The following is a 22,903-nucleotide window of genomic DNA, read 5'->3' on the forward strand; positions in this document are numbered from 1 at the left end:
AAGGATGACGTGGGAGGGAGGGCGGGAGAGAGAGAGCGAGAGAGAGAGACTGGCTAACAGTTGTGTTCGGGATGTTTTTGTTTTCTGTTGTTTCTGGCGTCTGCTACATCTCACTTTAGCTATGTTTTGTTGTTTGACAATAAGCCACAAGAACAGACTAGCATCTCCCATGGTCATTGAAGACGCTACAATATAATATGGCGGCCCCCTCGAGGACGTCATGAGTAGCGAAATTTATGCTACAGTGTTATATATAAATTAGTAACATTAGACATTACGTGCGGCATGGTGATCGACTGGTTAGAGCGTCTGCCTCACAGTTATGAGGACCGGGGTTCAATACCCAGCCCCACCTGTGTGGAGTTTGCATGTTCTCCCCCGTGCCTGCGTTGGTTTTCTCCGGGCACTCTGGTTTCCTCCCACATCCCAGAAACATGCATAGTAGGTTAATTGAAGACTCTAAATTGCCCGTACGTGTGAATGTGAGGGCCAATGGTTATTTCTTTCTATGTGCCCTGCGATTGGCTGGCGACCAGTTCAGGGTGTGCCCCGCCTCCTGCCCGATGATAGCTGGGATAGGCTGCAGCGCTCCCGCGACCCTTGTGAGGATAAGCGGCTCAGATAATGGATGGATGGATGAACATTACGTATTTTATTGGAATTAAAGCACACCTTTTTCACAACCCGTAGATACCGGTACACATCTACATGATGTGACAACATTTTTTCATTACCCTTATACCTATGTATAATACGCATGATCAATTTTTGATGATTTTTAGGGGACTGGGGGGGATGTGTATTATACATGACAAATTACAGTGTTATTATATAAATAAAAATTGCAATTTGCAGAAATTGTGTGTAAATGCATTGACATTGACATTGGCAGCACCATATTTTAGATTTAGATTTAAGGAATTGGCCAATTTAGCATTATTTTGTTCGTCAGTTCACAATGTTAGCAAAGCTATGAGATAGCTATGATAGCATAAAAACCTGAATTAATAAAAGGGATGTTTTTTTTTTCGTCGCGCCAAATTATCAAAATGGATATTCTATATAATTTAAAGTAAACATTTATTTTGCCATTTGTAATGAAGTACATTTTAGCAACTATAGTTTCTTACTTTTATTTAAGTTACGGTATTAAACGAGTAAATTCTAAGTAAGTTCTACGATACTTTCCCCCCCCCCCCCACTTGTATCTGTACTTTTACTTAAGTACAAATAGTGCGAGTATTTTGTCATAATGTGAACAGGCATACCCGGTGTTTGGATTTGAAGTGCAGGACTGCAGGGCCTTGCAGTAACAGTGGGCCCACTGGGACGCGCTGCTGAGCTGCTACTTATGGAGCTCTGAACCTGGCGCTCAGGCTGCATCAACACTTCCATCTGCCTCTCTGCCTGCCTGTCAGCAGCTCTGTCCCCAGGCAGGTGGCGCTCTGGATGTTGCTGCGCGACCGCAATAGCGGTGGGCGGCGTGTGTTTGGCCACGATGTGGCCGGAAGCGCTGGAGGGGCAGGAGACGGCCGCCATGGAGACCACCCCGGTTGCCATAGTGATGCTCTGCGAAGGAGGGTAGATGGCGGTGACGACCTGGCCGCCGGAACCGCAGACTGGGATGGAGCTGGGGGGCTGTGGAGACGGAGCTGTGGCCAGGATAGGCGCTTGACCTGAATGTGGTTTGAAAAGAGGGTTCAAATAGGAGTCTGACAACCATACAAGTATACCTAAAATAAAACAATTTCTTAGTTTAAGTGATTCTCAAAGTGTGGTACGGGTCCCACACGTGGTATGTGGGCTCCGTCCACTGGTATGCCAAAGGTAACCTGCCAAAGTATGCTTCAGTTATATTTAACTTTTAAATACATTACATCTGCATTTACTGTAATCATTCAGAACTGTTTGTTTTTAAATATGTATTTAGGCACAACTCTTATTTAACTATGTGCCGTACATTTTAATTGAATCATTAAGTAGTTTTTTTTTCTATATTGAAGTGCAGTGTTAAAAGGGGAGTTTAAAGTTTTTTATTTATTTATTTTTTTAAAGAAACCACCATGCCCGAGGAAGAACAACGTATCAGCGACAGAAGACGAGACCGAAGAGGTGTCAATCATTTGCTGTGGACCCTCACAGCCTCATGCATCTTGCATGAAATTAAAGGCAGACTTTTATGAATTGTACAACTTCTGGGGCGTTCCAAATTAGTTTGTCCCATAGTTGCTAACTTACTTAACGGTGTTACCTCGACTTATGAGTGCCCCAACATCTGTTTTTTTTTTTTTTTAAGACATGAGCCGCCCCATGGCTGATTTTTTTGCCTTGACTTGCGCACAATGACTTGTGTTAAGTGCACTTTAAACCAAGGATCTTTTTTTTTTTAATCTCGACAACTGACTGCTAGAAACCCCACTTCACTTCTTCTGTATTCACCGCTTGGCATTATATTTTAAACGCTACTTTCTGTCCTAGAGTGCACACCGCTTCACCTCATGAGTAAATGAGAGAGAGAGAGAGAGAGAGAGAGAGAGAGAGAGAGAGAGAGAGAAAAGAGTTGCGTGTCTATGAACCGAAATGAAAGGTTCGGACAATTATCATAAACCGTCCCACCTCTTTCATTACGTAGCTGTACTCGAACATTCACAATCACTTCCTTTTTTTTATTTTTACTCGTCCCAAACCAGTCTATGAAACTTAATGTTTGACCAGCTAGCTAAGATGTTAAATTAGCTCACTTGTCTTTGTGAGTTTTGTCGTGATGGATTGAAGTTTGACGTGGTTGTTGTTGTGTCTTTAATGTAATCTTGAATAAAGTGAGTTGCAACCCATACAGGTTCCCATCCTCTTTTTGCAGACTTCATCAATAATAAGAATCCTTGAATCCAAATTGCATTATCTTTGGATCTCTTTCCATCGTTGTTCATGGAGGTGGCTACGTCACACTGGCAAGTGTGCAAAAATACAGACTGCTTGGCCAGGTTGGCGCGAATGACCCCCCAAAAAACGCTTCTTTCCTTCCCAAAAAAAAGGGCAAACTGTCTTATTTAAAATCCAGATTTACAACTCTAAACGAGATAATTTGTCAAGTCATGTAGTTTAAGTCAAAGTCAAGTCTCTTGACAACCAAGTCTATAGTCAAGTCTTGCCTAAGTATTTGGCAAAGAAGTCAGTCGCAAGTCCTTAAACTGGCAACTCGAGTCCCCCCCCCCATCTCTGGTTTACAAGCAATTTTTTTCAGGCAAATATTGCTTCGGTTCACAAACTATGCTTCCTGTCATCCATCCATTTTCTCACACTGCACGTCATGTATTTCAGGTATTTTGTCTTTTTGCTGAAAATTAGCTCTCAGTACAGCTAAGAAGAAATGAAAATTGTAAGTGAAGTCCTGGAAAGTGAGCGTGGCATCTGCTGAACGCTCACTGGTTAGCTTAGTCATCCAAGTACCTGCTACAAGAGCTGCTGAGCAGGGAGCGAGCGAGAGAGAGAGAGAGCAAGAGCTAGTGTAGCTCTTAAGGCCTCTATACTCCCGCGCTCGTGCGGCCGACAACGCCCGCATTGCGTCATGTGACCGACGCGCACACAGCAAAAATTGTTGCTGCGCGTAGAACGCCGTGGAGATCATCTCTCGTGATTGGTCTGGTGTAGTCACATGGCGTGATGAATTACTCAAGAGTGCCCCTTGGTTCTACATACCATCTACGCTGCCGCCTTCTTGATCGATTTTGCAGCATAATTAATCGTATCATCTGATCATCTGGGTCCATTTGTTCTAGCAGACATTGTTGTTGCTTTGTTCACCGTTACTGAAAGGAAAGTAAAAGCGGCTACCGGAAACGGCCCAAAAAAATGCAGAGGAAACTCCACCCCGTGGTGTCCTAGCCAATACCAGCCCGCGCGAGTATAAAGAAGCCTTTACACTACACTTGCTAAGGGCACACCATTTAAAGGCACAACACACCAACATACTCCAGTGTGTGCGTGTGAATTTCAGTTTAATTACGTTTCATAAAACCAGTTTAACTTTTTAAATTCCTTTTCATTATGTTTTTATATTTATATTTTACACTCTAACACTGTTTGTTTTCATTGAAACATCATATAACTGTGGTGTTTTTGAGAGGATGGACTGGAGCGGTATAATGGCTTTTTCATTCATTTCAATAGGGAGATTTGACCATCGTTGTTTTTAAAATCTTGTTTTTAATACAATAAATGAGGTGATACAAATCTCTGCTGCACTAACCGGCGATTAGTGGCTGAACCAGCGTCTGGCCAGGCGGCGGGATGGTCGTGAAGCCGAGGGTGGCAAGGGAAGGTGGCACGTAAGCGGAGCCGGGCAGAGGCAGCGCTTGCTGAGAGGGGCAGGAGGACGAGGGCGCCGCTGCAGTGGACACCATTGGCAGAGAGCATGGCACCCCTGGAGTGGAATGCATGTAGGTGATCCTGCAGAGAGGTGATAGGACTGTTTTAGTGGAAAACGTTACAGAGGTGACTGGGTTTAACAATGTGACAAATACAGGAAGGAAGTATGGTCAGAAGGGGAGAGGAGAACAAAAAGAGAAGTTCTGCAGAGGACGAGTAGTGTTATATGTGTGGGTGTGTAGCTGAGAGGTAGCGTGTGGAGGTGGACGGCAGAGGCAGCGCAGGGGCCAGCAGCAGCATGACTAACGCATCCAGAATAGAGCTGCTCTGCCACAGCAGCACCCCTGCTGTATTTCTCCTTCACCCCCCCCCCCTACACATGCACCAGTTCCAGACACTACACAAAGAAGTCACTTATTGGGCTCAACTTGGGAGATACAGTAAACATCAAAATTATACCACTGACAGGCAAAATATGGACCACTTTGACAGCTTTTTTATTGTGCTTAAATAAACACTTCGCCTGCCGGTTGTGTGAACACGTCGTGATTTTGATTGCTTGTTATTGTTGCGAAAAATGCACACAGAGTACAGAGGGTCCCTAAAGTTTAGACCATGGGTGTCCAACTGGTGGTCCGGGGGCCAGATCCGGCCCACATCATCATTTTATGTGGCCCGCGAAAGCAAATCATGTGTGTCGACTTCATGTTTCTTGTGAAAATACCAAAATTGGTGTCTTTACTTGTATAATGTTGAGATCAATGTTGAGCAAGCATTTTTATGTTACAATGACCTTTTTGGAAAAAATTGAATAATAGATGAACATTTTTTATTGGCTTCTGATTTTAAAACTAGTTTTCCATCAATTTGTTGTGTATATGTCATTATATGAGACAATATTTTATATGGGTTCACAGTCATAACGGCCCTCCGAGCGAAGCCATAACTACAATGTGGCCCGCTACAAAAATGAGTTTGACACCCCTGGTTTAGACACATCGGTAAAAACGGCATATTTTCAAGAAATTACATTTTCAACAACATTTTATTCAATTTGATTAAAAACATAACATCTTAGATATGACTTCCAACATTTGTAATGATAATATTGATGCAATTTGCAAAATTCACATGAACTAACACCACACTGCCATGAATTTCCATTTCTCCAGACTTTAAGGGACACTGAATTTATTACAGCACTGTTGCATTATTTTTTAAATTATTTTGATGATTAAAGCTGACAGCTAACAAAAACTCAAAATTCACCAGAGAAGTTACAATATTACATAAGAAACAACTAAAATGATTTTCAAGATAGAAATTATGTAGGATTTCTAAAAAAGTATATTCCTCCCTGTTTAATTAATCCCTATGATTTATATTACTGAAATTAACTTTTCTACACTATTCAAATCTATTTAGATGCATCGATAATTGTAGGAATATTAATTAATATGTAAGAGTATCTACTAGCCTTTCAGTTCACTTGTTAGCTATTAAAATGTTTCAATAGAATTAAATCAACGACAGTGTTTTTCAAATTTAATTTAATAAGACTTACACTGATGGAGAAGATTGTTGGTACCCCTATGTGAATGAAAGAAAAATGCACAATGGTCACAGAAGTAACTTGAATTTGACCAAAGTAATAATAAATGAAATAATTAAATGAAATGAAAAATCAGACTACTTTTGAATTTTGGTTAAACAGAAAGTTTTGTCTCATCTGTCCATAGGACATTCTCCCAGAACCTCGGACAAGCCACAAAGGTTGAAGACGCGACAAAACATGCCGTCTAGAGACAGCTGGAGCAGTTTGCTCATGAAGAGTGGGCCAAAATACCCGCTGAGAGGTGCAAAGTCTCATTGAAGTTACAAAAATCATTTGATTGCAGTGATTATCTCAGAAGGTTCTGCAACAAAATATTAAGGGTACCATCATTTTTGTCCAGGCCCGTTTCATAGGTTTTTTGAACCTTAGCTCAAAAGCAATGTCTGATTTTCATTGGTTTATTTTCATAATATTCTTTATTTATTATTACTTTTATCAGATTCAAGTTATTTCTGTGACGACTGTGGGTTTTTCTTTCATTAACAGCGGGGTACCAACAATTGAATCCACGTTTGTAAGTTGAAATAAACAGGTTAATAAAAAATATAATCAACAAATATAGTATAGCAAATCAGTGGAAGAAAAAAGTGGACGGAAAGCACATTTTAACATTTATATATGTGAGGAATGTGATGTGATATGAATGTGAGGCGGTGTGGGCACTGTGATGGTGTAGATAAAGCGCTATATAAGTGCAGTCCATTTACCATTTAAACCATTAGTTAGTTGAATAGACACACAAAAATTCCAACCATAAAATGTTTAGAAAATTCTGAACATATGTTCATGTGTGTGTACATGCATGTGCCTTCAAGAGGCGGGGCCTGATGGGGTAGTGTGTGACATCAGAAAATCTGCATATGTATGGACGTGAGCTGTGGCTAACAGCAGCACCTGCAGGAGTATGCTCCGAGTGTGTTTAGAATTCTCCAGCATTCAATAAACAGCTGAGAAGTGGAAATGTGTTGTAAATATGTCAAAATGGAAACTGTTTGATATTTCTTTATGTCACGGTCATACCTGGTGGTTGGGGGCGGCAACAGAACAGCCTGTGAGGGGGGCGTGGGTCCTGGAGCCACGACGGCAGCGGTGGCCATTGTCACGGGAAAGGGGCTGACGGGATTGAGCGCCCCTCCTTGAGGCAGCTGCGACTGGACCACAGGCATGGGTGCAATCTGGATGATCTGGATATTTTTTTTAAATGCAATGAGTGCTACGCATAATGAGCTAATTTTCTTAATTACAGTGCGAGGCTGTGAACCTTGCTTCCTGCCTGAGTGCCATTCTGGACAGGAAGAGGCGGGGCCACGATGGGAAACTGCTGGGTGGGAGCCGGTGCAGTGCGTACCATTGCCATGGGTACCACCATTTTACCCTGGAGCACCGGAGACTGTGTTTGCACTGAGTAGAGTAAGAATAAACATTTATTTGATTGTTGCATCATATAACTGACTAGCCATATTAGTCTCAACAGCTAGGAAGTGCGTACCACTTTTCATTGCTAAAGTAGGGTACATGCATACCAATTTTTAAAATGTGAGACCCCCCACACATGATAAGGAAAAAAAACTGATCTGTGTGTGCTTACAGCTCTTATATTGTGTGGTGGACTGTACACCAGAGGGAGTTTCTGATATGGGTGATATGGGCAGCCGCTGGGGTTGGGCATCGTTTGAATTTGAGCGATTCCGGTCCCAATTCCAGTTCCTCATTTCGATTTCGGCTCCAAACAATTCTCAATTCCGATTCTTTTAGGGGGCTGGGTCAAAAAAGTTTAAATAAAGGGTGTCCAAATTATGAACATCCATTTTCTTAGCAGACTGCAGCATAAACTAAAATGAACATTTGATTTGGGGTTCATTATAACCAGTATCAATAACAAACCTATGAAATAAAAGGCAATGTGTGTGGAACTAACCCAATTGTCTTAATATTCATAAATTATTATTTCCGCTAAAAGTTAAATATAGCATTGTTAAAATAGTGATTTGCGACTTTTTTATCACCTCAAATGGTTTATACAGTATGTGCAAGTTTTAACTTGATTTCCTGTTTTAAGCATGTTCCCTTTAATTTTGAAGGGTTCTCAACATTTTGGCACGAAAAATCACTTGACACAACACCGATAAAAACAAAAGTAAAACAAAAAAGAGTAAAGGCTTCTTTATACTCGCGCGGGTGGGACCAATCACGAGAGATGATCTCCGTTCTACACGCAACAACAATTTTTGCCGTGTGCGTGTCAAGCTGTGCACAGGGGCCGCGCGGGCCAATTCGTTGGTCACGTGATGCAATGGGGGCGTTGTCGGCTGATCAATTTTGGCCTGATCACCTATGTACCCCGCTTAATCAAACTAATTCTTTGATTCCATAACTTCCATTTATATGGAAGGCATCACTTTTATCTTCAATCGTTTTGTGGCGGCGTTACAGTAGGTATGGAAAGTATTCAGAATTCAATTTTTCACCCTTTGTTATATTGCAGCCATTTGTTAAAATCATTTAAGTTCATTTTTTCCTCATTAATTTACACACAGCGCCCCATATTGACAGAAAAAAAACTGAATTGTTGAAATTTTTGCAGATTTATTAAAATAGAAAAACTGAAATATCACACAGCCATTAGTATTCAGACCCTTTGCTGTGACACTCATATTTTTAACTCAGGTGCTGTCCATTTCTTCTGATCATCCTTGAGATGGTTGTACACCTTCATTGGAGTCCAGCTGTGTTTGTTTATACTGATTGGACTTGATTACGAAAGCCACACACCTGTCTGTAAGACCTCACAGCTCACAGTGCATGTTAGAGCAAATGAGAATCATGAGGTCAAAGGAACTGCCTGAAGAGTTCAGAGACAGAATTGTGGCAAGGCACAGATCTGGCCTAGGTTACAAAAAAAATTCTGCTGAACTTAAGGTTCCTAAGAGCATAGTGGCCTCCATAATCCTTAAATGGAAGACATTTGGGACGACCAGAACCCTTCCGAGAGCTGGCCGTCCAGCCAAACTGAGTAACTGAGTAGCTCGACGGAAGCCTCTCCTCAGTTCAAGACACATGAAAGCCCGTATTGAGTTTGCTAAAAAACACCTGAAGGACTCCAAGAAGGTGACAAATAAGATTCTCTGGTCTGATGAGACCAAGATAGAACTTTTTGGCCTTAATTCTAAGCGGTATGTGTGGAGAAAACCAGGCACTGCTCATCACCCATCCAATACACTCCCAACAGTGAAGCATGGTGGTGGCAGCATCATGCTGTGGGGGTGTTTTTCAGCTGCAGGGACAGGACGGCTGCTTGCAATCAAAGGAAAGATGAATGCGGCCAAGTACAGAGATACCCTGCAGGGAAACCTTCTCCAGAGTGCTCAGGACCTCAGACTGGGTCGAAGGTCCAACAAGACAATGACCCTAAGCACACAGCTAAAATAACGAAGGAGTGAGTTCAGAACAACTCCGTGACTGTTCTTGAATGGCCCAGCCTGACTTAAACCCAATTGAGCATCTTTGGAGAGACCTGAAATTGGCTGTCCACCAACATTCACCATCCAACCTGACAGAACTGGAGAAGATCTGCAAGGAGGGATGGCACAGGATCCCCAAATCCAGGTGTGAAAAACTTGTTGCATAATTCCCAAAAAGACTCATGGCTGTATTAACTCTAAAGGGTGCTTCTACTAAATACTGAACAAAGGGTCTAAATACTTATGGCTGTGTGATATTTCAGTTTTTCTTTTTGAATAAATCTGCCAAAAACATTTCTGTCAATATGGGGTGCTGTGTGTACATTAACGAGGAAAAAAGATTAACTTAAATTATTTTAGCAAATGGCTGCAATATAAAAAAGAGTGAAAAGGTTAAGGGGGTCTGAATAATTTCCGTACCCACTGTACAAAAAAAGTTTAAGTAAAATGAAGACAGTGATGCATAATTTTAGAGTTGTATTTTTCCACAAAAAAGTCCCATCCCAATTTCCATAAATCCCACTTTGCGCTCACCTCTTGTTCCTGGGCTGGGCGAATAACACACGAGCGAACTATGACCCTGCTGCTTCCCATTGGCCAAGGGCGTGTGCGTGGGTGGAGCTGCAGGCAGGTTGAAGATACTGGTCGGCTGGCAGAGCTGCTGCGGCGGGCTCTTGGGGTTGGCGGGGAGGGTGGGTAGTATGTACTGGACCTGTGCCTTACCCCCCGGAGGCGCTAGGGAGGAGGTGGGAAGGAATTGGGGTTGGAGGAGGGGCAGGGGGCCGTTGGAGTGGCTGTTGGAGGACGGGGGCTGAGACTGGGGGGACGGGGTAATGAGCTGCATGGCAGGCTTCCCTGACAGAGCGCCGCCTAGCACTAAATTAGTCACCACCCCGGCACCTACGGGGCTGGGCGATGGAGAGGAGAAGTAGCCACTGGGGGTGGCTGGGGCGCTGCATACTGGTCCCGAGCCAATCAAAAGTTGCGGCTGCTGAAGGGTCATGGGCTTCCTCTCGGGCGGGTGAGGACTGGAGGAGGCGCCGCCATCTCTGGGTTTGCTGACGATGGGGAGTGGGGTGCTGATGACAGGGCGCATCACGTTGGTCAATACAGTGGACGCCACTCGCACGGTACCAATGCCGAGGTGCGAAGGCGATGAAGAGATAACTGACTGGCCAGAGGAGAGGGAGAGAGGGGAGGCGTGCACCGCTCCAACCTCACCCCCAAAAGAGTCCTTGACATCTGCCTCTCCCCTCTTCCTGGGGTCAGAAAAAACCCCTGATCTCCCTTCGTCGTAGCGCTTGCTGGCCGGATAAGAGGACAAGTACACGCTCCTGCTGTGATGCGAGGATGATAAGGATGCCGTGGAGCAGATGACAGGACCGAAGACTCGCTGCGAAGCAAAGCAGACCGACATTGATCACATCTGTCATCTGCGTGTTGTACAGCAGTACCTTGGTTTATGAACTTCATTCTTTCCAAGACAGAAATGTTCCTGAACCGAAGCAATGTTTTCCGTTGAAATGAATAGAAATACAATTAACTTTTTCCAGTTTCAGAACGATGATTACCTTCTTTTTAGTAGTGTAGTTAAAAATATAGTACTGTACAACATAAAAATAAGTGAAAACACAACTGTGAATATTCTCATTCATGCCAGTGAATATTCTCATTCATCCAGGTCATTTTTTTCTCAGGACATTGAATCAATCACAACTGGACTGTTCTGTTTGTCTTAGAAGACGTTTCATCTCTCATCCAAGCAGGCTTCATCAGTTCATGCAACAAGGCCTTTTTAGGATGCACTAGCCAGTGCTTGTGTGGAAAACGCAACTATTTATGCTCTAATTTAGAGGCATGCCCCACACCACGTATGGAATCCTTCTTTTTCAATGCAAAAAATGCGGAGAGCCATTAAGGCACCTGGCCAAGAAGCCATTATCCGTCAGAATTAGGCAGAATCAGTGAGTTTCTTTGGAATGGACGAAAGGACGGCATTGTAAGTAGGAGAACTTTCCGAGCCATCTTTTCATGTGAAAACACACTTGCAACGTCTTAAAGCTTCTTTATATTCGCATGGGTGGCGACCACGCTGACGTCACTGCGGCTATCCCGCGCGCCTTTCCTCGAGCGCAACCCACGCGCGCTGTTTTGAAAATGTGCTGCAGTTCTCCTCCAAGTCAGGGGTGTCACTACGGCTGGTATTGGCTAGGACACCACAGGGTGGAGTTTCCTTTGCATTTTATGGCCAATTCCGGTAGTGGTTTCCACCTTCGCTGGCACGCCAACACCTCTAAACCTACCGCCGTGGAAATTTCATGCCAGGAGTTCGCTGACATTTGTGCATCTTTGTAATTTTTAGTGCTAGCATCATAAAGATGCACATATTTGTGCATCTCCTCGCACAGCCCCTCGTCAATCTGTTCCATGTTTTGTCTTTTAAAGATGGCGCTATTGAGGAACCAAGGGAAAAGCTGAGTACGTCATCACAGCATGTGACTAAAACGGAACAATCACGAGAGATGATCTCTGTGGCATTCTGCGTGCTGCGACAATTTGTGCCGTGTGTGTGTCAAGTGTTGCATTGGGGCCACGCGGCCCAATGCGTCGGTCACGTGATGCAATGTGGGCGCTGTCGCTCGCGTGGGTGTATAAAGAGGCCTTTACTGTTTTCACATACTGTATTACAGCCGCGCTAACACCATCACCAGCGAAGTTTTTCAATTACTCGCGCGAACGAGCATTTTTCTATTTTATAAGGTCTTAGCTTTGTCAAAACAGGCACTCCTTTAGTCACTTGAGCTACCTTTATTGCCTAATTCATGCCTTAACAATAGTACAGATACTACCTTTCGCCAAATCAAACTGGACAGCGAGATCACTGACACAAATACCATTATCATGTTGAACTATTAATTATTTTTTTCAAGAATAATACAATTACAATTACACAATTTTCAGTTTCTTTGGAGCCATACAAAGGCTAATTTAGACCCCCCCCCCAAAAAAAAATACATACAGTAACTGCAATGCGTTATGCTTGGCGCCAATGATGTTTAAGCAGCGCAAGAAAAAACACAACAGCGCCTTCTGAGTTGATGCTGTGACTGTACCTGAACTGACAGTACAGTGCCTTAACAGAGGCAATATTTCTTTAAAAATTGTACTCATAAAATAAACTCTTCGTTAACCGAGGTTCCACTGAATTGAGAATCAACAGCCGGGAGATGACCGCTTACCTTTTGAGCGCTCTCGTCGCCAGAACCTCTCTCGCTGTCGCTGTCGGTCACTCGTTCCTTGCACTTGAGGTCAATGGAGCTGCTCGGATAAGGGTCCTCTGGAGAAGAACATACACTACAGCTACACTTGACATTCAATGCCATAATTCCAGAACACATTTAGTACAAGGTAGGGCTGGTCAAATAATAAATGTTATTGATTAATGGCTCTAAACAAAGAGGAGCTCATTTACAAAACCCTCGTCAGTGTTGCCAACTTTGCAACTTTCCCGACTCCTCTAGTGACTATTTTTCAAGAAAGTGAGCAGAAACATTTTCGCACTGTTTTACGTATTACAAGAAAGGAGTGCAGTTGAAGCCAATTATGGAGTCAGTTGCTCTCAAGATTGCCAAATACATAGTGCCCATTTATAGGTTACAAAACAGGGATTTATCGACATGAAAAAAGCAATAAAAATCGGAAATCAGATTTTTGTGGAGAAAAAAAAAAGAGATTTATTTTTTGGGGCATATCGCCCAGGCCAAGTACAATAGATTGGCAGACACGGAGTAACCCAAATTTCTAGGTCAAAATGCACCATAGCCCCAAAACTACGCTAGGGCTGTAGTTTTGGGGATTACTCTACATTAGCTCCAGGAAGTACTGTTGACGGCCTCAAGTAAAACTTTAGTTGCCGCTTCTTACCGATTACATCATCGTCTCCCTCCTCCTCACAGATGACCATGCGCTCCTCGTCGCTGGTCATGTCCTCGCTGACGCCCCGTTGGGACTGTGACAGGGTTGGAGCGTGGCTGGAAAACTGGCTGCCTCCGTCCCCACACATCTAAAAAAATAAAGTAAAAATAACAATAAAAAATTGGTAAAAAGGTAAATCAATCACAAATTATCACTGGCTTTGCACAATGTCTGAAATGCAATAAATTGTACAGCTTGACAAATTTGAGATGCCTTACCTCAACGGTTCTCAAACTTGGGTCTATGAGCCGTAGCTTCGGGGTCCGCAAAATAATTACCAATAAATTATGTCGCATAACTACAAATGGGGACCGGCATGCCAATAAAACAAACAAAATAAACCAATTAATCCTCCATACCGTAGTTTTCGACAAGTTATTAGCGCTGATATGATTGTGACACATAATCAAATAAATATGACTTCCCTGAATGAATAATATAGTTTTAAGAAAAAAATGTGTATTATTACAAGAATAAATTCTTATTTGTATTTCGAGAATACAGTCCTATTTTATTTATTTTTTGAAAGAATCAAAGGAGTAATTTTACAAGACTAAAGCCGTATTTTGAAAATTCACTTGTTAAAATATCCCCTTCTTCCCTAAACTTAGACTTTTATGGCTTACAGTCACTTACACACGTGAACTGCATTTTCCAAGAACAACTGTGACTAAAGGCTCAAAATGGGAATTTGTGTGTTCCTTCAGCTTTACCTGTGCCAATTCTGCCAGGGCTTGTGTATTGCCCCTGTCGCCCCTCTCCATGCTGTGCACGGCACTTTGGGAGAAGGCTCTGGGACGTGTCAGCTGGCTCAGATGTCCCTCCGCCGTCTGACTCCTCTCAGACATGGCCGCCAGACCCGGACCCACCACTCCCTTCATTTCCACAGAATGTGGTTCTACCAGATGAAAAAAAAGGGATGTTAAGGAAAATCTACAAGAGTCATGTCTTTGGGGGGTTGAGAGACCAACCTGTGGACTCAGACATGCTCCTCTCACGGATATCTTTGCCCCCAGGGACGCCACGTCCTTCAGAGCTCGACTTCTTCCTGTCTTTGTTGCACCACTTCCAGTCAGGGTGGGCCTTAAAGTGGGCCTCTTTTACCTGGGAAAAGAACGACTCTCAGAATAAGTACATGGACATATATGTAATGAAAAATTTACTTTTTAAATGTATACAAAAAATGGGGTCTCTGGAGTGCCTGCCCACCAAAGAATGAAATTAAATAACCAAGAAACTCTTTTGCCTATTTCAGAAAATGTGTCTGGAGTGAACCGTTCTGCACTTCCGCTCTACTATTACATAATAACCGTCCCACACAACAAATCTGTCCGCACCTGACATTTCAGCTAGGCTTGGTGAAGATCCAGAGTCATATTCAAGCAGCCGCCGGACTACACCGTATGAAATACTGTAGTGCATTAGCACCCATGCCGCACATCATGTCAAAGCCAAAGGGTAAGCAGAGCTGCACTGAGTTTTGTTGGTTACACAGATTAATGTTAGATTGGTGACAAAATGCTGCCTTCATGAGTGAAAATGCAATTGAACCTCTATCGTACTTGTGTCATAAATCCGTGGGGCATTTGGACGAAAGCATGTTCAGTCATGTTATTATGGCACCTGGAAACTGTTTTAATTTGTGAAAAAAAGCAATTATCTCTTAAATCCTTGTTTTCTTTTTAAACACCCTATTAAAAAGCATTAGTGTACCTGGAAGGCCAAGTCATGGTACTTCTGTTTCTCTTTAGGTCCGAGGGCATACCACCATTCGCCCAGGATCTTGCTGACGGTCCTGTTGTCCTGGTTGGGGTGGCGCTGGTGCACCAACGCTCGATGGCGCTTGCTGAAAATCATGAAGGCGTTCATCGGTCGCCGGATGTGGTCCTTTTCCCGCTAAGAAAGACAGACAGAAACATCATGTATGGAAGATGGACAACTCCAGTATTATACACTGGAACCTCAAAAGTTCAAGTTAAGTCATACAATTTGTAATTTGAACAAAAATACACTTGTAAAAGACTGTCATGCATATAATCAGTGTTTCCCCTTTTCTTTGGCTTTTTTGTTCTTTATGATACCGCCACATGACAGAAGGGTACCAGTAATGGCAATGTGGACACTCCTTGAGCCATAGAACAGGAAATTGAACTTATTGATGTGTAGCCGCAAAAGTAATGCACATCTCTGTCCTGGCTTACAAGTACAAAATCTCGCCATATAAATAATAATAATAAAACAATGGAATGTAATACGCAGAGTCAGCTCTGATGTGAAAAGACTCACCTCTCAAGTCTATTACCAGTCATGAGAGTTAACCCTCCTGTTACATTTTTTCCAAGGAACAACAATAATGTTCCTGGGTCAATTTGACCTGGTGCACGTTTAATTATCCTAAAGTGTTGGGCCGGTGCTGGCCCTGTCAGAGCTTGTACTGGCCCCGTATATTCATGATATAATACGTTAACTTTTCGTGATTATTTCGTATATAGCGTCTTTATACTGTATTATTTAAGCCACTTTAAGAAATTAATGACTCTGTACTAACCTGACTAAAATCAAGGCACTGCAATTGCACAAATAAATAATGATACTTAAAAGAATAAATTAATAACAATTACATCCATCCATCCATCCATTTTCTGAGCCACTTCTCCTCACTAGGGTCGTGGGCGTGCTGAAGCCCATCCCAGGTATCATTGGGCAGGAGGCAGGGTACACCCTGAACTGGTTGCCAGCCAATCGCAGGGCACATACAAACAAACAACCATTCGTACTCAAAGTCACACCTACAGGCAATTTAAAGTCTCCAATTAATGCATGTTTTTGGGATGTGGGAGGAAACCGGAGTGCCCGGAGAAAACCCACGCAGGCACGGGGAGAACATGCAAACTCCACACAGGTGGGGCCGGGGATTGAACCCGGGTCCTCAGAACTGTGAGGCTGACACTCTAACCAGTCGACCACCGTGCCGCCTAACAATTACATATTTACAATTAAACATTAAATTATTAAAATATTTACCTAGCACTGACATCCCAACAATGCATTATCTTTTGTCTTGATCTTGTGCACACGATTATATATTATATATTTATAGATACAGTATTTACATGCATATTGTAAAATATTGGCTGGTTGGTGCTTGCTTTAGAGTTTGTGCTCCACTATTTGACCAGAGTTTGCCTATCTCAGAGCCCTACTAGGTTCATATCCCATTAGCATTTCTTTCATGTATTCAGGACCTAAAACATTTGGTAATTTATAGACCAGTAGCACAACTTTAAAATCTATTCTAAAGCTGCCTGGGAATTGGAGTAATATGGGGGAGTAATATTTTTAATGTAAAAATGTTTGGCAATTTAACAACAAATGAACAAAAATATCTCCTTTGGGATTAAAATGTAGTAACAACAACTACTGAACAACTGAACGTAACACGATTAAAGGATGTTACGTCCATACAAAATTAACTTTTCTCCTTCAAAATGTAAACGAAATCCTGCGTACAGTATTATTATTAGAGTAGTTTCTTAATACACCATTTAGTTTAGTTTTAATAAAAAAAATTGGGAAAGATAAATAAGCTTGGGCGGCACGGTGAGCGACTGGTTAGCACAGCTGCTTCACAGTTCTGAGGACTGGGGTTCAAATCCCGGCCTCGCCTGTGTGGCGTTTGCAGGTTCTCCCCATGCCTGAGTGGGTTTTCTCCGGGCACTCCGGTTTCCTCCCACATCCCAAAAACATGCGTGGTAGGTTGACTGAAGACTCTAAATTGCCCATAGGTGTGAATGTGAGTTTGAATGGTTGTTTGTTTCTATGTGCCCTGCAATTCTCGCAGGCACTGTTCCACGGTCGCCATTGTTGTTGCTATGTTCCTTGTTACAGAAAGGAAAGGAAAAATGGCTACCGGAAATGGTAAAAAAAAATGCAGCGGAAATTCCACCCTGTGGTGTCCTAGCCAATACCAGCTCTTGCGACACCCCTGGGAACACCTTGGAGGGGAACTGCAGTACATTTTCAAAGCTGTGCGCGTGGGTTGCGCTTGAGTTTAAAGGCAATCTGCACGTGGGATAGCCGCAGTGATGTCAGTGCGGTTGCCGCCCGCGCGAGTATAAAGAAGCCTTTGCACTGAAAAAAAAACAAAATCCTCTCTCATGGTGCACAAAATGTCGTCGAGTTTTCAATTGTATTGATAACGGAGAAAAAGACTACCTTTCCGGGGCTGCTCTTGTCCCCATCTTTGGGCAGCGCGCTGAGGGACTGGGTACGTCGCTTAACAGGTGACGAAGAGATGGGCTGCTCTGGCACAACGCCAGGGAGGAAGCTACAGGAGACAAAAACTCAAGTTAATTGAAGTGGACAGTTAAGTAGGAACCTGAAAATGCCCTTTTATTAGCACTGGTTTAATATCTTTAAATCGCAAATCTTTGAATATTTAAAGACTAAGGGTTTATTTCCTATTAGACACGACTCACTTCACAAGCTCATCTCCAATGAGGCCACTGCCTTTCATGTGCTAATAGAGCGCAGTGAAGGAAGAAAAGCTTTTGTTCCTTTCTGCTTTGTTCTTGCATTGAGCTCTTCCATGACCAAATTAAGAGCAAAAACTACACTCACTCCCTGCATGTGTGGGTACACGACGCACTACAGTACGAACATTCACAAATGCTAAAGAGGGGTACACACAAATTTAGGCATTTTCCACCTTTCCAATCAAAATCAGGCAAGGCCCATTTGTCATATGATTATCCTGAGCAATTATCCTGGGGTGTGGGATGTGTTAATAGTGTTTGTTTTTCTCTCTCCTTGATCTTGGAAAACGGTAGGGCCCCCTAGTGATCAGTAAAGGCTTACATTAATTATCAGATGTCTCGAAAAGATTTTCCTGTGGTGTAGGGTGTCTTAATTATTTTTTCCACCCCTATCTGCTCCGACTACAGTCAGGACCGACAATCATAAATCTGTTCAATTTTCACAATGGCAAAGGCCAGGTCTTATGCCAAATTGGGCAAAGTCGTGGACTCTGTGATTATGACATGAAACGGAGCAATAGCCAATTAGGAAGCGACTTAAATCTGTTATTGAACACAAATAGAGGACCACCTGGTTTCTTCCTAGTTATTCACCACACTAGAAATGACAAAAAGAAGAGTTTGTAACCATAATATAGTTACAAGGTATGGTAACAGCTAGCTTAGTGGCTTACATTTCTTCTCAAATTAATACTATTTCTTCATTTTATATTACGGTATTCTGGATGTCCTGTGGCACCGTGCTCCCTCTCACAGGTCAGTCTTGGTACTACGACAGACATCTGGACTCATGATTGTGCTGGTGGTCATTCAGAGTACACCACATAGTAAAAAAGCAGGAAGTACACTCGCGATGTTTTCCTCGTCATGCGGGGTCTCTCACATTTTATCGGTTAAGTTGTTAAAAATTGCTGTGTGTACCCCACTTTACTCAGAGAAATGCGTATGCGAGGTGGCCAAAAGAAGACACGTGAACATACGGGTCATCCACATCGCTCTCCGTCTCGCTGTCAGGCCTGTCCCTCTCCCCGTCCACTTTCTCCTTCTCCGGCTCCTCGGGTGCAGCGGCATGCCGAGTCAGGGGACCCCTCTCCAAAATCTGAGGGGCCTCGGCAGGTTCAGGAGTTGGCCCCACACCCATCTGACAGTCTGAGGAAAACAACATAGGTGACACATAGGTGAAATAAGCATTTAACATGACATTGGGAACAAACTTTGCCCGATTTGGTCAGTCATACCTGTCTTTAAGGTGGCTGCGTGGGTGTGATTGACAGGGTGCTGGCCCTCCCCTGGCTGCGAGGTGGGGTCTGATTGGGTGGGTGCCAGAAAGGGCACTAAAGAATGCCAGGGGAAAACTGGAACGGAACGAGGCTCCACGTTGGTCCAAACTGTGGGGAGAAGACACTATTTGTGTAAACTGAGTGTCAGAATCCACAAATGGATCCTTGGACATTTTTTTCGGTGGGGGGACGTCAACTGTTTCAGGCACAATGTTTTGCTTTTTTTGATCCATGCTTATTGCAATGAGGTCACTATTTTATGTGCAGTATACAGTGGTACATGACTCATGAGTGACCTTAACAAATTTTATGAGATATGAGCTATTGCTCTGACGATTTTTTTTTTTGTCTTTAAGTTGTAAGCACCAATTTTGAGTTACGAATACTACATGGTGACACCAAATGTCACAACATGAAGCAGATAGCGTAAAATTAAAAAAAGGGCTGATGTTTGCTCAAGCTGTTTATTGCCACTCCCTGTTGAAGTTTACGTTAAAACTAAACATGAAACAAAGAGAATTACATGTTGTGTATTTAACCAAACCACATACCTTTGCCCAAATAAAGTCTGCTAGCTTAATGATAACATACAATGCAAAACGCCACAGACTGGTTAACAAAACTAGCATCGATGTCTCGGTAGTTGTAACCCTTTAAGCAATGTATTATAATGTCCTTGTATGTGGTTTAAGGATGAGACAGTTGCTTTATTACTACGAGCGATAACAGAATGCACATACAAGAGCTGCTATCGGCTACCACTCGCATCCAAGCACACCACACACAGACTCCCTGACTTGAGTCAACATTCCATCTTATGCCTCAATCAGACTACAGGATTTTAGCCCCAATATTGGCCCGATTTGCTATTGTGGGCATTTTCAACATATTTGGTCACTGTTTTAAACACCTGTTATTCACGCGCACAAACCCATGTTTACCAAAGCTTTAGCGCATTCATCGACAGAATGCCAGCATATTTACGTACAAACGTTATTGCTAGCACTAGCTTGCTAGGCTACGCAACATTTTGTTGCCTGCGTGCGAGCCATTTTGTACTACAAAGTCATGAACATACCTCAACCCCTCCTTGAATGGACAGCCCAAAACATCCTCTCCTGATTTTTTTTTCTCTTTTTTTCCCCACCATTGCCATGGCAATCTATTGTTTGACAACGTGTTCTCACCATGGTAACAGTTGAATCCGGTTGCGGTGAAAGGTGACACGTTTTCTGGTCATACCTCCCCGACAGTGTTTGATTTGACGAGATAAAGCCCAGTGATGGTAAAAGATGGGATATGGTGGTATCCGAATACGTCGTGTAGTGTTGCCACTGTTTGATCGAGATATGGCAAGATTTTAATGGCAGTAGTCTGACAAAGTGAAATCGTGAAAGACCAAATTTGTCTTATAGTCTGAGCCAGGCATATGTCTCTTTGCTTTTTCATATTATGTAATGTTCCTTGGTTCCATTGCTCTTTAATGTCACAACCGCCAATCAAAAGGCCTGCCCTTAACAACCCACGTTCAGAGTTGAGATATTACAGTATGGCTGAACCAAACCAGTGCAGCACACATGAAGATGGACAATATAACAAAACTCACAGGCATATATTATTTATCCTCTGTGAAAAACAACTGTTACTGCAGCTTACTGATCTTTAAAAGACCATCTGCTTCATCTATTTATTTGTATTATACTGCCTCTGGTCGTCAAGGCATGCACACCAGAAGATGCAGCACAATGTTAATGTGCATTAAAGCATGAAATGCATGATGCACAAATTGAAACAGATTAATTGCATTTCCATTAATTTCAATGTAAAAACACAATTTGACATAGTGTTTTGAGTTACATGTGCGGTCACAGAGCAAATTAAACTCATAAGTTGAGACACCACTGTATGTCAATTTTAAGGGTGCTGGGGAGGAAGTCTGCTTTATTTCCTTGATTGGTGAAAATTGAATGAGGCAAATGATCTATTGTTGGAGCCATAAATATAAACAGGTAAAGTAAGGCAAAGGCTTGAATGGAGAGAAAAAAAAAAAAAAAAAAAACAGGTCTACAGCAGGATGTCCTAAATTTGTACATAAACTTGAGAAAAATACATTATGTATTGCCAAAACATGGGTATTAAACACTATTTTCCAAGAAATTGTGTTTGGCTGGGGTTGTGGGCATGTAGCAAATTTCTCATTGATAAGAAAGATACAGGGAAATTCTAGATTGATACAGCTGACACACTAAATAAATGGCAATTTAACAATGGGTGAATTGAACATGAACTAACCAAACATGCTTAATCCTTGGCGAAGATACTGAGGATTCTCTGATGAGAACATGGTGGAGTTAAAATCTGTGACACTTCTCCTGAATAAAATCAATTGGTAATGTGTCCTTTTTATACAGTGCTCTCTTCGACGAGAGATAGGGAACTGCTCCAAAATGTTGATCTGCTATCGACAGGAGGTTTCTGTTTGTATCCGTGTCATCCTTCACAGTAGGCTCAGGAAAAATGGAGAGGTATGGTTTGGGTTCCAAGGTGAACAAAACGCAGTAGAAAATGTTCAATGTGACAAAAACAGAGTCGATTGTGGTCCAAAGACTTGGTTCCCTTGTTGGCTTTGGTCCAATTACCCCTGATGCCCTGCCCCGGTTGTTTGTTTACATTAGTGATGCGGTCGTGGGGCTGAATGAGTTAACGAGGCCTCCAATGCATCCACGACCTGGATTACAACATCAGGCCGGCTACTACGCAGTCTCCCAGGGCCATGTCACGACCCTCTCTGAGCATAACTGGAGCCCCTCAGACACAGCGAAGCTGCTTACAGTTGATAAGGAAAAAAAAAAAAAAAAAAAAAAAAAAAAAAAAAGAGACAAGCCGTGCGTCCAATAGGGCTTGACTATTTTTATGGATTTTGTTTTGTTTTGTTACGCATACATGCCCGAGGCGAGCACCGGAGCCCGAACCGCCGCGGCGCCCAATTCCGGAGCGAGTCCTCGGGCACGCCCCTGGTCGCGCACACGCCGCACAGATAAACGCCAAAACGACGCGGGTGTTCTCATGTCTTAGTTGCAAAGATGCATTCAAACCACTCACTGTCCACAATTCGACTGTCCGTTTGCTAACTACTATCCTCTGGGCACGTCGCAGCCCATCGAGGCGACCGAATGAAACGCTTCTATTCCACGGAATTAAAGCGAAGAATGAGCGCGCCCATTACAGTCTCGTGAGTATACCTGTTTGCTAGGTACAGGCAGATGACGCTGACTGGCGCATTCATCCATCACAACCTGACCAATGTAAGCCACCACCGCCCCCGATATAAGACGACAACCCTGGCGACTACTCCGGTGAGCGGACGCACAAAAAACGACACGAACCGCCCGTTTCTCTCTTCTTCCTCCTCCTCCTTGGATTTAAAGCGTTTCGGCCGCGGAAGCCCAAGAGGCGAGTGTCGTGGAGAGCGCCGCCGTCCACACGCAAGGTTTAGCTAGGCGCTTCTCGCGGACGACACCATAGGCACACGTCGTCCACTTCGGGTTTTTTTTAAATTATTATTTTTTTAATCCGGTCCACGAAAGTGCCCCCCTCGGCCGAGGTAATTCTCTTTTTTTTCCTCCCCTCCTCTTCCTCTTGTTGTAAACTAGGCTGCTTTGCTTTGCC

The 22,903-nt window shown here is 43.0% G+C and overlaps 1 protein-coding gene across 1 annotated transcript in view; it reads right to left on the reverse strand.

The window, feature by feature from the left end:
* Nucleotides 1-22,903, reverse strand: part of cicb (capicua transcriptional repressor b) — a 65,889-nt gene that overhangs the window by 6,298 nt on the left and 36,688 nt on the right. Inside the window, exons 3-15 of the mRNA XM_061777849.1 lie at nucleotides 19,193-19,342; nucleotides 18,935-19,103; nucleotides 17,635-17,746; nucleotides 15,133-15,315; nucleotides 14,391-14,523; nucleotides 14,133-14,317; nucleotides 13,369-13,507; nucleotides 12,684-12,781; nucleotides 9,979-10,837; nucleotides 7,245-7,384; nucleotides 7,004-7,167; nucleotides 4,250-4,449; nucleotides 1,269-1,676 (exon numbers count right to left, since the gene is read on the reverse strand). Coding sequence (XP_061633833.1) covers nucleotides 1,269-1,676; nucleotides 4,250-4,449; nucleotides 7,004-7,167; nucleotides 7,245-7,384; nucleotides 9,979-10,837; nucleotides 12,684-12,781; nucleotides 13,369-13,507; nucleotides 14,133-14,317; nucleotides 14,391-14,523; nucleotides 15,133-15,315; nucleotides 17,635-17,746; nucleotides 18,935-19,103; nucleotides 19,193-19,342 — 2,940 coding nt within the window. The remainder of the gene's footprint in view (nucleotides 1-1,268; nucleotides 1,677-4,249; nucleotides 4,450-7,003; nucleotides 7,168-7,244; nucleotides 7,385-9,978; nucleotides 10,838-12,683; nucleotides 12,782-13,368; nucleotides 13,508-14,132; nucleotides 14,318-14,390; nucleotides 14,524-15,132; nucleotides 15,316-17,634; nucleotides 17,747-18,934; nucleotides 19,104-19,192; nucleotides 19,343-22,903) is intronic.

The sequence above is a fragment of the Phyllopteryx taeniolatus genome, chromosome 6 (assembly GCF_024500385.1).
Source record: "Phyllopteryx taeniolatus isolate TA_2022b chromosome 6, UOR_Ptae_1.2, whole genome shotgun sequence".
Taxonomy (NCBI): Eukaryota; Metazoa; Chordata; class Actinopteri; order Syngnathiformes; family Syngnathidae; genus Phyllopteryx; species Phyllopteryx taeniolatus.